Genomic DNA, 15,714 nt, shown 5'->3' on the forward strand with positions numbered 1-15,714 from the left:
ATATTCTAAATATTTAAAGAAAAAATAACAAAAAACTGAATAAAAATCTTTAAAAGAGTTAAATTCAATCAAAAAGGGGCAACGAGGGCTGTGCACTTGAAAACGTCTAAATGAAATAAAGTACAAAAAAACATATAGTTTAGAGACATGTTACTGGTGTTGCCATAGCCTAATATTAAATTACATTTTTGGAGCAGAAAACACATTTGTGCTATTGAAAACATGGGTTTTACTCTGTCCAGATCCAGAGTGCACATCTATCTTTTGATGAGAAACCACTTCTGTGGAGATGTAACTCAAGTTTCTGAACACAAGTTAAAAATGCTTCAGTGAATCCTCCTGTTTAAACAAAGTAAGTCTGGAACTGATACCAACAACCGTCATTATGGTGGTTTTCCTGCTCAAGCATGATGATAACACTGGTGATACATATCTTCTACAGCTGTTCGGCTGATAGTAGCTGATATATTCACTGGTGCACAAACTGTGCAGATAAGCACCAATAAACTCCAGACTAGATTGAGCAAAGGTGTCACTTTATGGAGTTTCTCCAGCAGGGAGACGTTTCCACTTTAAAATGCTCCACTTATAAATCAGACCAGAATTCTATTATTTTACACAGAAAAATAAAAGGATAGAAGTTTCATCAGCATGTCCACAAAACAAACGAGAAGGATCAATATCCGCATATCTGCAGATTGTAGAAAAGACATGTTTTACAAATTGGATTGATATGTTTATTTATTACATGTTTTGTCATGTGTGTTGACGTCGTTCAAAAGCGATTCAGATAGACGTTGCCGGGAACTATCTTGACTCGGTTGATGACCCTTTGTGTGGAAGGCGTGACGTTTCAGGAAGTGTTGGGAGAAACCGGAGATTAAACAGCAGTAAACCGGTCAGAGAATAAACTGTGAGTAACGTTACCGAGGGGGAGCTGCGCAGAAACCAGATTACAAGTGTTACTCCGTGTTTACCGGTGATTTCAACCAAGGGCTGTTTGTACAGCGTCAGGAAGCGAGGGGAGGTTTCTCCTCTTGAGTTGAGTGCAGCCTTTTTAAACAACGCTAGCTAGCATCAAGAGTTGAATTTAGCGACCGGGCTCCAAGTTACTGCTGACACTAGTTAGCCTAGTTTCTCCCTCATGGTGTCTCCCTCTGCTTGTTGTCTGCTGTCACCCAGGTTCCTCCCGGGGTCGTCGCCTCACTCGTCCCTATGATGGCGTGGCAGTAGCTGCTGCTTTGTCCGTGTGAGGAGGGGGCGAGGGGGGTATGCTCGACAAACACGGATGTTCCTCTCTTTACCTTCAAAAAGCCTTTACACAGAGCCACAGGAGGACAGACAGCCGAGGACAGTCTCCACACAGCCAGAGGAGGACAGTCTCCACAGAGCCAGAGGACGGACACCTCACAGACCCAGAGGAGGACAGACACCTGAGGACTGTCTCCACACAGCCAGAGGACAGGCACCTCAGAGACCCAGAGGAGGACAGACACCTGAGGACAGTCTCCACAGACCCAGAGGAGGACAGACACCACAGACCCAGAGGAGGACAGACACCTCACAGACCCAGAGGAGGACAGACACCTCACAGACTCAGAGGAGGACAGACACCTGAGGACAGTCTCAACCCAGCCAGAGGAGGACAGACCCAGATGAGGACAGACACCTGAGGACTGTCTCCACACAGCCAGAGGAGGACAGACCCAGATGAGGACAGACACCTGAGGACAGTCTCCACACAGCCAGAGTAGGACAGACACCTCACAGAGCCAGAGGAGGACAGACACCTAAGGACAGTCTCCGCACAGCCAGAGTAGGACAGACACCTCACAGAGCCAGAGGAGGACAGACACCTAAGGACAGTCTCCGCAGAGCCAGAGACAGGCAGTTGATCTCACTTCACACCCCCAGGCGTTGTGAGCAGCAGCTGAAACATGGAGGACGAGGAGCTCTTCGACCAGATCGTGTACGTGTTCAACTCGCTGGTGTCGTGGGTCGCCGCCGGGGCCATGGTGTTCGGCGGTCTGGTGCCCTACATCCCGCAGTACAGGGACATCCGCCGGACACAGAACGCAGAGGGCTTCTCCACCTACGTGTGCCTGGTGCTCCTGGTGGCCAACATCCTGAGAATACTCTTCAGGTAATCACTCACGCCCCGTGTGTTCTCCTTCACTAGATCAGGTTGTACCCTGACCAAACCTCAGTCTAAAATCTGCCAATTTGATGCTCACTTGCATATTATTCATTGAATATAATCTACAGAATATTCAAAGGGATAGTTCACCCTAAAATAGAAATTCACTCATTATCTACTCACCACTATGCCGGTGGAGGGGTGGGTGAAGTGTTTGAGTCCACAGAACACTTTTGGAGTTTCAGGGGTAAACAGTGCTGCGGCCAAATCCAATACAATTAAAGTAACTATTGACCACTTCTTCAAACAAAAACAAAAAACAGAAAAAGAGACCTCCATACTGCTCCTGTGGTGTCATCCAAGTGTCCCTAAGCTTTTAGCCTAAATGTCCTCTGGAGCAACAGTTTATGTTTTTGAGAATTGTAAGTATTACCTGAAGTTCAGCTCAGCATATAACTGATCCATCTATTTATGTGATGATGAAGGGCTGCTACAATACATCATAGTGAGGATTATTTTATGTTCAATTGCTGCCAATAGATCCCTTTCACCTAAATCTCACACACTGAACCTTTAAGAGGGGACACAGATATTTCACCTCAATGAAAATATTTTGAATAGCCTACTGTTCTCCACTTTTCACAGTACACCTGTGGTGCAACTAGTCAAGCAAAACTGAAGAAGCTTCAAGTAGTTTATGATCAGCCATTCAGAAGATGTATGTGTATGTGGCTATAGCAGGGGTCGGCAACCCCCGGCTCTGGAGCCGCATGCGGCCACTGCAGTGGCTCCCAGTGGCTCCCAGTACAGTGTTATGAATGAACAATTATATTTTTCATGAACAATGAACTGAACGAATCAGTTTTCATATGGTGAACGTGAGTGACGTCCACTCCAGCGAAAGTGAACGTCACTCACGTACATTTTTTAAATCATCATCGTATGAGACCATCATGTGAAATACCAGGAGCGATAGAAAATGTGTGTGTGGGTGCTCCCAGACAGCGTGTACGCACACAGGCCCAGAGGCTCCGCCCCCTCTCACTCGCTCAGAGCGACACACGCAGTAAGATCAGAGCTTGTTCATGTGAAGCAGCCGTGAAGTGGCTTTGTTGAAGAACAGTGAAAAAAACGAGTTTCTCTGGTCTCAGCTGCTCCGTGATCAGAGCAGAAGCTGCAGGTGGTTTGTACCGAGCTGGAGTTTCTGTGTCCTCCTCCGCTCTGACCTGTTCTCACTTGAACTAATACACACTCATCACTAGTTATCAGGACCTGATCAGTACATGAAGTAACGTAGTGTTTGTTTGAATCGCTCCAAAGTCTATGAGGCTGAATTTAAACACAACCAGTACAACTGGAACAAATGAACGTGAACTAGTTCATTTCTGGAACCGTGAACTTAGTTAAGCATTTTAAAATTGAACTGTGAACGTGAACTAGTGTATTTTCATCTGCATGAACTGAACTTTCAACTAGTACATTTTAAGTGTGAACTGGCACAACACTGAGTAAAACTATAAATACAACTTTATAAGCTGTGCTATCAAATATGTTTTGCGGCTCCAGACAAATTGTATTTGGTAGAAGAGGGGGCAAAATGGCTCTTTTGATGGTAAAGGTTGGAACATATAGCAATGTCCCCACCTTTTGATGCTCTGTTAAATGTTAAAGATCTGTAAAATTTATAAAAACAATGTTTATCCCTGTGTAATCCCTGTGTGGTGGGGGTAAACAAAATGAGATTTTTCTATTATATTACCTCAAGGTATACAAAAACTAGCACATGCTGCAGCTGAATACAATCATTCAGGTTGACTTCAGCACAATTGCACTTAGAAAACTGGAATATTAAGTGCAGTATTCCAGGTGGCAAAAATTTGCCAAGGGAAATATTGTCCAAACATTCTTCTGTTTTTCTTCTTCAGATTTGGCCGCTACTTCGAGACGCTGCTGCTGTGGCAGAGCATCATCATGATCGCCACCATGCTCATCATGCTCAATCTGTGCACCAGCGTCCGCATGGCCACCGAACTCAACACCAAGAGACGCTCCTTCTTAGGTCAGAAATCCAATACAGGGCCTCTTCACAGTGCAGATAAAGCTTAGTGACATCAGCGCTGTGTGAGTGAACGAGTGAGTGTGTCCTTTCAAGTGTTTCTGCATGAAAAGAGTGGCTGTGTGTGGGAGTGTGTGGGAGTGTGTGGGAGTGACGGAGAGAGAATGTGTGTTAGAGGTCTGTTTGTGTATGAATGTGCCTGAGGGTGAGTGTGTAGGCAGGTGCATTGATGGTTCTTGAGAAAGGGTGTGTGTGCCTGCATGGTGTTAATAGATAACCTTACCCTTCCTCCCCAGTGTAAATGTCCACAGGGTCAGTCTTGAAAGCTGTTTCAGACATAAATCCTAAAGAATTTCTACCGGTAGGGTCAGAGCTTTCTCTGGAGTTTGTCTTTCACATGTGAAGAACGCAGCAGGAGATTCTCCAGTACAGGCGTTCACATCAATCCCAGGTTAACTCCACTGTGGAGATCACATGTTTTTGTTAACACCACATAGACGCCAGCGTTGGCCCCTTAAACGTTCTCTTAACATTCTTGTCACTGTCTACTATGTGAATTATGATCCTGAGATATTTGTATTATTTTTGTTTTTATCATTTAAAAGGAGGATCTCCTGCTGTGTTCTCACATTGGAGTTTTTACCTGGGGCCTGGCCAGAGAAACTCTGCAGAAATTCCAGAGCCTCTCACTTGGAGAGTAGCATTCTCGCATACAGCCCCTCTGGAGAATTTTCCGTGCACATCTGAATGCACCTATGGTGTTCAGGATGGGTTTGAAAAAAAAGAAGCAGTTAGCTTGCAGCTCGATAGCATCTCTCATCCCTGTGTAGGTGAAACAGGAGAATAATAATGATAACAACAGCACTGTAACGCATACACAATACATAGAGGCCATCAATTTGAGCTTTACATGTCATAACGCACCACAATACATAAAAATACAAGGCTGTCATTGATGACAATTTTGTGTTGATTTTAGCCAGAGCTTGAGTTTTAAATACTGCAAAGCTTCCTGAGTCTCTAATGTTTGTGGTTTTAGAATTCCACTTCCCCTCTATTGAAAAAGAGAAGGCAGATTGACCATGTTTCATTTAGCACCTCAATGCAAAGCACAAACAACAAATACAATACATAACTTGTAAATCAACTAGCATTTAGCTTGTCTCATAAAGTTATTCAGTAACCTGCATGTAGAAAAACTACATTCTTTGTGGTGCATTTACATGCCTGTGTACACAGGGAACAGCCCACAGTTGTTCAGTCATGTGCTCAAAGGCTGCAGGATATGTTGTATGTAGAGCTCGCGTTTCCCTCATCTACACACACTGTACATCCAGGACTGGATGTCTGTGCTTCCTGTGGCAGTCTGAACATAGGGACATGTAGTAGAAATGAGTTGTGTGATTTCAAAATACTCAGAAATCACAGAGAAACTAGCACAAAGCACAAAACTGTGGTCATCTCCATTCAGAGAGGAAAACGTGCAGCGTCATTTAGACAACCAGAGTCAGGAAACAAGCGCAGCATTAAAACAATTTTTTTCCCAGACGGCTTCCAGATAAACTTCTTGAAGTCACTGTGAAGTTGGGCTGTCACAATAAAAAATTCACAACAGTAGTATCTATATAAAAAAAACAATGCTATCAGGTAAACATGCCTGGAACTTTATTTATTATTTGTTTATTTTGTCTCTTTTTAACTCGATTCATCAACGAGGTACGTGTTGGTGTGGTTTGATTGACAGTGACCCAAAAACATAAGCAGTCTAAATTCTGTTTTTTCTACTCAAGTTGTTCCTGTCATATAACCAAAACTGTTTAAACTAACATTAGAATTTTTATTTATTTATATTGCAACTTAATTTCTTGATTTGGACAGCTTGAAAAGTGCTGTATAAGTGCTAAAATTAAATGTGTTATTTTTATTCATATATTTTATGCACATTGTCCCATGTAGCTAATTGAGAAAATATATTTTCAGGGCCTTTAATGGTGCAAAGGTACCAATGTTTCTTGCAAAACAATGCTGCTCTTCCATAGACCTTTGTACTATTTTCCCTACAATGATATGACTGATCAGGGAATCAGACGATCAGTATTCTTTCAGTGTCACCACTTACGATCAGTTGAAATGTCTGAGTATTACAGAGCAATGCCCATGTTCATTAACCTGGAAGATCAGGGGTCAGCTCTGGATTTGCAGAAAGAAACAAAGAAAACCAAGCTCTTTTTTTTTTTTTCTTTCCCTGTTTTTTTTCCTTCTTATTTTTTGTTTTTGTCTGTAGCAACAGACATTAAGGACGAGGAGGTCAGAATCCCTAAGAGGCTCTTTCTGGGTATGTACAGAACTTACTGTGTCTGCCATGAAACATCAGCTGTAGTTCATTCGCTTGTCCCCTCTCCATTTCCCTGTCTTCATGCATGATGACCCAGTGTGGCTGCCGCCCGACACTAACCGACGATCACTAACGCCATCAACGACATGTTTGCTGCATTCATTGATGAATGCTTCCATTGTTGCCACTGCTGTGATGCTTGCGATGCATGTTGCCCTTCACACCCTCAGTACTAATGACGGATTGATCTGCAGTGACAAACCTGTGTGGATGAGATTTTTTTGCATGTATTACTTCTGGCTTTAAACCTGTTATTTATGTGAAATGACAGTTCAGACTGAAATCATCAATTCATTAGTAATCATTGATTAACAGTAGACTAACCTGTTGATATAATACAGTCGCTATCCACTCACCACTTACTGTTACGCTTAGTAGTTGTGGTTTGAGATGCATGAATTGTTTCCTCTCAAACTGAGTGTGTTTTTGTGTGTTTGATGACACCTAAACCTGTGTGTCTGCATTTTATCCTGCCCTGAACTGTGAATGAAAATCTTTTCTCATGGTTGATTTTTTTTTTAATTGCGAATGACTTCTTAATCTGTGTTTTCTTCTAACTGGCTTTTTAAAACATTCTTTGAACTACACTTGGTTTTACAGATCATGTCACTTTTATAGTAGGTATGTCAAGAAATCTGTGGTTTGGGATCTGCTATAAAGCAAGTTTTGTTTGAGCTTGTTGAAATGATCAACTAATCAATAATCTGTGCACTCTTAACCCGTCTGATTGAACTGCCTGTCTAGCCAAAGCTTGATACTGTAGTGTACACTGGACACACTGAGTATGTATTATCGAATCAGGATCAATGGAGAGAAGGCTGTTGTTCCTGGAAAAGACACTAGATGGCAGTAGGAAACAATATTTGGACAGAGTGGACTTGGCTCAGGGTTTTATGATTCTTTTATGACTTCCAATCCTTTTTAAGAGCAACAGAATCTGAAAAGCCAGAACAGTTCCCCCTTGTCTTGTGGCGTTCAGTGCCTCTGCCTCTTTGTCAGTTTCTGGCATCAGAGGAGGAGCAGCAGGATATCTGCTCCTCTTCGGTGCCCAGGTAAGGTGCTGCCGGCCGGCGGCCGCCTCAATTTCCCTGCATGTTGAATCTGGCCCCAGCAGCTCAAGCTTCTTCTTCTGAACGCTCATCGATCAGTGAGCTCTGCCAAGCATCATTAGAATTAACAGAAAGCCATGTTCCTGTGTCGCAGCTTTGCTGGTGTGCACCTGCTCATTGATCCACTAGTGGTAATATCAGAGGAAGGGTGAGCATGTTGTACACCACTATTTATAGAGCGAGTTAAAACACTCATCAGGAGGAATAAATGGTGAAGAAAAGGATGAGAGTTTGTGAGACACAGATCTTCACTCCGAGGCCTGCAGAACCTCTGGTCAGGTTCAGGGTCCTCGCAGTACAGCAAATCATCAAACCGGTATGAGTGTGCAGCTGTCAGGGGGGGCAGCTTCACGTTGTAGCTCTCTGCAGTGACTCACCAGAGTGTTGTTTAGTCAGCAGGAGAAAATCTCAACCTGTGCATTTCTCTGATTGCTCAGTTTGCTCCCTTTATGTATGCTTTAGGTAGCACATATTTGTTCTCACAGCAGCGCAGAATCATTATAACACCCTGCACCTCCATCAAACAGCTGGGCATTTGTACCCCAGATAGAAAAACACAATGCTGCTGACTTTTAATAGAACTTTATAGCATGCCTGAATAAGGATGGATTCTTAATAGGTACTACTAGCTGTGAGCACTGAGCCATTGTGCCTCATAATTTGAAAGCTGTGACTGAAAGTCGTCAAAGGCTCAGAGAAGGCCTGTGGCTCTGTAGCTACAGTCACACTAATGGCCACATCTGCACTGTACAGTACGTCTTTTCTTATAGCATGTCTAGTTTTAGATGTCAGACGGGGGAATTGTCCTGGTGTAATAGCAGCTCAGTGTGATTTATATGGATGAATGCCTGCTGCAAGCCTTTAAGGAGATTAAAAGATCAGATCATTTGGCTGTGTCAGAATCAGAAATGCTGGTGATCGCTCAGGTGCAGGTAAACAGGTTTGGAAGGAAGGGGAAAAAGTAAGAAATATAAAGTCTTGGCAGTGACAGTGAGGAAACAGTCGAGACTTTGAGTCAAACTTTACTTGTAGTTATATCAGAAACACTGATTGGATTTTTCAAAATCTCCAGCAGCAGAAAAATGAATTTACTTCAGCAAGCAAACCTTCAAATAAGGTTCTGCTTAAAGATTCAATTTTCTCTATGCAAAAGGCAAAAGGGCCTCTGGTTTCAGGCGGTGGAGTAGCTCCCCTGTTTGTTCCAAAGAGCAGAAGCTTTTAACAACACATCCTCATTCACTGTCATTCTCAACATTTATCCCAGTCAGGCTCTGTTCAAACCTGGTATTAATATCCATCTTGAGAGAACCGATCAATGTGAAACGTAGTAGATTGAGCTCAATTTGTCTTTTGGCAGATCATCTGCAGATCCATCTGCATGGCATTTCTCTTTCGACTCGGATATTAGCATCATACTTTTCATTAAACATGGTGCTTACGATGATAAAGCGAACACAAAACTCATGTGGTCACTAGGAAATGATAACATTGGAACATTTGCACCAAATTTATGTACAAATTACATTGAGAATATTACCTAATGGTAAAACTGAACCGCTCTTATAGATGTTTCTGCTCTATGGTTGTTTCCAAAATGGTCTTGCATCCAGGAAAGTTGAGTGTAAAATGAAACAACCTACAGAACATCGCATTAACACATTTGTGGTAAAACACCAAATTGTGATTTCTCTATCTCAGTACATCTGAATCATTTGTTCCACCCTGAAGTTATAAAAAAACAGATTTAAACAACGGAATTTATAAGTTTTAAATTGAAAAATAACACATTTCGTTACCTAACTTACAAAAAGTGTAGAGCACTGTCAATGACTTGCCCAAAAACGAATCAGGTAGAAATTCATAACCTCAGTTATGTAGATTGTCACAATGCCTGTCCTGTACCACAGACAAGTTGGTGTAATGATGTTACTCAGCTACATGGCAGTACACGTCCTTCTGTCTGGTAATGACTCATTTCTCATTTTTGTCCCTCAGGGGTTTCGGCCTGTACCTTCATTGAGAGTGGCACGTTTGAATAAATCACTTTATCCTGTGGGTGCAGTTATTCCCTCCCTTAGAGTCCTAACGTTTAGCCTGAGTCCATTTTAAAGAAAAGACATGGCATTAAGTCAGGTGGCAGTGCAGAAACTTTGCAGTACTTTGATTTTTGCCGTGAAAGGCCATTAGTCATTGTGACAAAGTTCCCTGTCCAAATGTCTGAAAATGAAGCTTGTTGAATTCTGAGTTCAATTTTCCGTGCAGTGCAGTTATAACTGTCTTTCATAATAATTTTCTTGCTTCTCCCACGGGTGCTTTTGAGTGACGGCAAGCCATAATTTCACTTTGCCCCCGTAGACTTTCCGGGGCCTAACCGAAGCTGACTGGGAACTCTAGGTAAACAAGCAATTGAAATCTCCAACTCTCTGACCTGAGTCTTCCTACACACGTACCACGACTCTGTGGGACTTCATACCGAGCTGCGTGCAAGATGTTTAGCCACCACAGGGAGTCTGTTGTGTGCAGCTCCAGTTTGTGCCCACACAGAGCCACCGCTGCAGCTACACCGTGCAGGGATGAAAGGGGAAGAGGAAAATGCTCCAGGGTACACAAGTGGCTCAGCAAGAGATGGCGTGTGGCAGGATATATCTGCGGTGCAGTGCAGTGATAAACATCCCATTTCGGTCAATGTGGAATGAGGTCACATGTAGCTCTGCCCACAAGATGCTGTTTCCATGCACAAATAACTGCTCAGAATTAGAGGCGGATTTATCCTGAAAGTCTGCACATTAAAGATTGAGATATAGTGACAGAACATTGTGACATGAAGGAATGCAATTACTAAAACATGAGGCTGAGACAAGGACTTGTACAGGATGTCATAATTACAATCTAGCTTTTTTTGAGGAAACGTGTCCTGTTTTGCAGAGTCCCTGCCCTCCACATTAAGTCGCAATTTCATGTATTAACTGTCCTTCAACCCCAATTCCAGTCCTGGAAATGGCAAAAGTTAAGAAAGACTTTTTCCTTTTTATTTGAAGAACGGAAAAAGAAATCATGGGAAAGAAAAGCTGTGCTCGTGCATATTTTGTCTTTCCAATTATGTCCCGAATCAATGAGATTAGGTCGTTAGGTCTACAACCCAAACCATTCAATTCAATTTTATTTGTATAGCAACAAATCTCAATAAACATTACCTCAAGGCACTTTCCATATTAAGGTCGAGACCGTAAACATCGCAGAGAAACCCAACAGTTACCACAGTGAGCAAGCACTTTGGTGACTGTGGGGAGACAAAACTCATACCTTAGCCTTACCATTAGAAATTCAAGGTAAAATATTGTAGGATTACCACTGTTTACCATTTGCTGTAAATAAATGATTTATTATTCTGCTTCTCCACCTCCTCCCATTCAGACATGAAGCTAAAATATCCGCAGCATTTTTGTATGAACAAGTCAATATTGGAGTACCGTTAAAAGTGTAGCTGCATTTTACAGTTACAGCTTATACTATTATCTGAATAGTTAGTTTCATTAAGCCAGTCGGGGGCAGAAGAAACAAGAAATCTAGAAACAAGCTAACAGACATACAGTGGACTTGCTATTGCGAATGGGGGTTCAGGTGTAGACAACAGGTATCCAGGCCAAGATCCAGGTCTTCCATTCGATGTACACTGTCAATAGCCTGACTAGTTTCTTCACACAAGTCGAACGTTTCTCCACAAAAACACTCAAATGTGATCAGTCGAAGTAGGTACGGAAACAAGAAGACTTCTGGACCCAAATTCTTGCCCCTCGCCTACAGATTCTGCTGATTCGCATGTAGAAACTGTTTGGGGAGATTACAAAGGGGTTTGCTAACAGAGGCTTATTTACAGTGCAGGCACAGAGTAGCATTAGCATTTTTCTTTACAGTGCTCTGTTTTGTGCAATACATACTAATTATGTTAAAGCTCATGGTCTCTACTCCAAAGATCAGCTTAGTTTGGTGGAACATACTGTAAACTAGCTACCTAGCCAGCAGATTAGCGAAACAACACAATGTAAAGGTTAATGCTGCTGCCAGGTTTTACTACTGCGTGAAGTCCCAGCCTAAGGTTGTATCATCACTCGGAGCCATGCATTACATGTATCATATGTTCAGTGCGAAGCTCCTCATGCTTTCAGCAGCCAAGTTGGCGCTGAAATCTGCTTTGTTGCCCTTGATTGCTTCCCCCAGTGTTTGGCTGTTATCACACAGCGCCAGCCTGGTGCGAGCTGGCCCAGATCCACAGTCCGCTGGCTCTGTTGCCAGCAAGGTGCCACAGCTACACCAGGCATCTACAGCCAAAATACCTACAGAGTAAACACTGCTATACAGCAGCACACATAACCGCTCTCAAAGGATAGTCTTAGTGTTGATTGTACTCTGAACGGTTTGCTCGCCTTTTGTTTAGCATGCTGCATTGTGTCGCCATCCCACATGACTGTAAGATTTTGCCATGGTAAATCACGGTGCATTTACAGTTTGACAGACGGCTGTGACCTGGTTTCAACTGCTCTTTAAGATTTACTCGGTTACATTCAACAATTGGATTGGCTGAATATTGCACTGCCAGGTTACTTTGCACGCATACACCCATGCGTATTCGTTTAGAAATGCCATCCAAATGTCAAAATCACTCACTGTTAATTTTCTCAACAATACTTCCTTCAATCATAAACTGAAATGTCATAAATGCTTTTATTTCACTCCCAACTTAATGAAGCTTTGGAAAGCAACCATTTAGTTTAATTTAGCCAATTTAATGTCTTTATTAATACTGTTAAACAATGATTTGTCTTTTCTTTTTGCTTTAATCTCTGTCAGGCCCTTTCCAGGAGGCCTAGACAGGCCTCAGTCGGCCTCAATGCCTACATGTGCCTCTCAGATAATCAGATCCTCATTTAAACATAACTGAATCGGCTTTATTGCATTTGAGGCTTGTAGAAACCCTATTTAAGAGACAGGCAGCAACATCTTTCTCTCATGATTAGATTTCCATGATTAACTTTTTCAATCTCCTCTGCTCTCACATTAAACCAGCAGCTACAAGTAAACTGTTTTCACAGCACCCGTACCATAAAGATATGTTCAGATTTTTTACTGTTGCTCATTGTGTCTAGTCCCTACAGTAGGGTAGTACCTGAGGCAGTCAATGCTTTGAAGCGCGGAGATACAGTATTATCACAATGTGATTAGTACTGGCTCTATTGCTTATTACAGGAAGCAGTTGATGTTGTGCTTGGTATCTTTATCTGATCATTTCCTTAGAGAAAAGGGCACATGAGGTGTTAAGGCATTAAATGGGCTCCAAATCATTCATCAGTGTCCAGATTCCCATCCAGCCCATTAATACTGTGTGGAAAATACTGTAACTTAATCTGACTGTCCCCCCCCCCTGCCTCTTAGGGGTTTTCACTACCTTAACTCAAGCCTTCTCCCTCGAGACCCTGGATTTACAAGCTGCTCCTTCTTCTGCAAGAATCTGAATGAGAACAGGTCCAAGTCGTGCACAGTTTGAACGGCCTATTTGTAGCTGTGACATATATTTTTTTTCTTTCCTGAATACAAGATGGAGATTGTGGGAGTTGTGTGAAAATTCGCAACTCATGTGTGAAGTTAGAAATGTTCACAGCAATAGACTTTATGCTTCCTTTTATTAACTAGATACTGTCGGGATTAGAAGATAATTATTTCCTCCTGTGCTAGAAAATGAGAACTGAGGAGAAGGAGGGAATTTGATTTCATGCAAGTACAAAGGGACATATGAATAATAAAGACATGTCTCACAGTTAAGGACAAGGTGACCTGAAATCGCAACCACCATGTATTACATGTTATGAAAGTAGGAGTTTCTGTAAGTATAAAACTCATTTAGAGTTTTGTCCTGCTTATAAGCCACAAATTCTACTTTAAACAATAAGCGTCATCATTCAGAGATTCAACAGAAATCTTGTCTGTAAACTTCTTGAGTGGCTATTTGTAAAAAAACACAATATACTCATCTCTGGTTCCCTTGTGTTTTGCACCATTTAGACTTTGACTGGAGCTACTTCTGGTCGTGGAGCCGCTTCGTGGACTATGTGCAGTGCGTGCTGGCCTTCACGCTCATGGCGGCCTACATCACCTACGTCCTCCTGGACTCGACGCTGTTCGTGGAGTCTCTGGGCTTCCTGGCCGTGTTCGCCGAAGCAATGCTGGGCACGCCGCAGCTCTACTGCAATTATCAGAACAAGTCCACTGAGGGCATGAGGTATGGATTTAATACTAAACTGCAATGGCTGGTTACCTTCATATTCTCATAGAATTTCCTTCATTATGAACTATAGCCTTTATGAGCCACAACAGAAACATAAAATAGATGTATAAGGGCTGTTTGTCATATTGTCATATGAGTGATATTCATTTTGCAGTTGCATTTTGCAGTTGCATGGTATAAACTCAGGACATCGTTGTTTCCAGTTTTCTTTTTCCAATTCTTCATACTTTTTTGAAATATTCAGCCTTTTCCCTATTTTGGGATTTAAAACTGGTGTCTGTGTAAGGCAGGGGTGTCCAAACTTTTTTTCCCGAGGGCCACATACAGAAAAATATACTAAGGACTGGGCCACTCACTAGACGTGAGGTATACTGCCTCACCTCTCATGCACTAATATTGGCAAAATCAATCAAATGCAGGTAAATTACATTTGATAATTGAACATCCATCAAAGCTCTCCATTAGTAGATTTAAATTTTATTTTTTACAAAAAGGTTGGCAGGTCATTCTCTCAGTGACAGCCTCAGATTGGTTCTTAGGGTGCTGATCCCCCTTCATTGTCCTGTATGAAGGGAGAGACAAGAAGAGAAATAGGGGATGTGGATATTTCAAGCTTATTACACAAATAAATGATTGGGCTTGTTAAACATCAACTAACGTTTGTTAAAAGATTGTCATCAACTTTAATTGACTGAATTTATTAAGTAATTGGGCTTATTAACAAATGAAACTGTGTATATTTTTAACTCACCTGTAATGGGAAGAATGTTGCGCTCAGTGGGAGCAGTGATGCTGCGCTTTGGTCTGAAGGATAGCTGGCAGGTCAGGAGTAAGTTTGGTGGTTGAGATGCGGACGTCACGGAGATGGCTGTCGGTCGTTCTGGTTCTCAGTCTGCTTTTGTTCAGCGTTAACAGAGAGTGTCTGCTCACAGATGTATGTTGAGCCCAACAGACTCATCATTCGTTTGCGTGGCATCTCATCAGAGGAAACTTGGCCTTTTCAAGCTCGGTAGAAGTCAGGTAGGGAGAAGCTGATGCTGATTCTTCAGAGAATCATCACACTGAACTTCGATCAGTTCTAATTGCAGACTCTCCTCCACTTCTTCTGCATCCATTGAAACGGCCGCAAACAGTGTGATTTCCTTCTCAATGACAGAAAATCTTGGAAACGCTGACTGAATTCTGTCATGAGAGATGTGATCACAGCTAAACTGTATATCTGACCTTCATGGGATCATATGAGCCTGTGTCATTTCAGAGAGCTATTCTGTTCTTCTCCCATTTTTGCAGAGAGCTTGGCATTTGGAAATGCGCATTTGATTGGTCAGTGTGGGAAGTGCGCTACATTGAAGTTGCGCAGTTGTGACTCAAGAGACGGACCTTCGAACCCTTGCGGATATACTTCATAACTGGCTATTGTTGCATTTTCTTGAGCTTTGTTAGACGGAAAACTGTTGCTGCGTTAGCAGGCTAGCTGCCATTTGCTTTACCTTCTCTTTCCTCGGCGCCAGTGTAGGACGTGAAGGTCTGATGTTTCGTTTCATAATGCCGTCGTACATTGTACTCTTTCATCACGGCAACACTCTCATTGCAAATCAAACAAACACACAATATTCATTTTTCCACCGAGTCGACATTTTCTGCACTCGCTGCAATCTTGCGTCTCTTCGGTTCCGCATTTCTGGTGACCTGAGCAAATTTTTTCGATTGCTTGCTTTGTGGCGCTGCCTTGTTCAA

The 15,714-nt window shown here is 42.4% G+C and overlaps 1 protein-coding gene and 1 long non-coding RNA gene across 3 annotated transcripts in view; one reads left to right on the forward strand and one right to left on the reverse strand.

Moving 5' to 3' along the window:
• The first annotated feature begins 1,927 nt into the window (after positions 1–1,927).
• The window catches only part of LOC118124931 (solute carrier family 66 member 2), a 30,140-nt gene continuing 16,353 nt past the window's right edge, over positions 1,928–15,714 (forward strand). Inside the window, exons 1-4 of one of the 2 annotated variants that reach the window (XM_035183151.2) lie at positions 1,928–2,143; positions 4,063–4,196; positions 6,478–6,528; positions 13,755–13,971. In XM_035183151.2, coding sequence (XP_035039042.1) covers positions 1,938–2,143; positions 4,063–4,196; positions 6,478–6,528; positions 13,755–13,971 — 608 coding nt within the window. In that variant the 5' untranslated portion in view covers positions 1,928–1,937. The remainder of the gene's footprint in view (positions 2,144–4,062; positions 4,197–6,477; positions 6,529–13,754; positions 13,972–15,714) is intronic. The other variant, XM_035183152.2, reaches the window with a different exon arrangement.
• On the reverse strand, positions 14,435–14,823 carry LOC124855019. The gene is made up of 2 exons (XR_007034954.1): positions 14,729–14,823; positions 14,435–14,539 (listed from the first exon to the last, which is right to left on the reverse strand). It is a non-coding gene; the product is annotated as an uncharacterized LOC124855019 (long non-coding RNA).

This window comes from Hippoglossus stenolepis, chromosome 17 (genome assembly GCF_022539355.2).
Source record: "Hippoglossus stenolepis isolate QCI-W04-F060 chromosome 17, HSTE1.2, whole genome shotgun sequence".
Taxonomy (NCBI): domain Eukaryota; kingdom Metazoa; phylum Chordata; class Actinopteri; order Pleuronectiformes; family Pleuronectidae; genus Hippoglossus; species Hippoglossus stenolepis.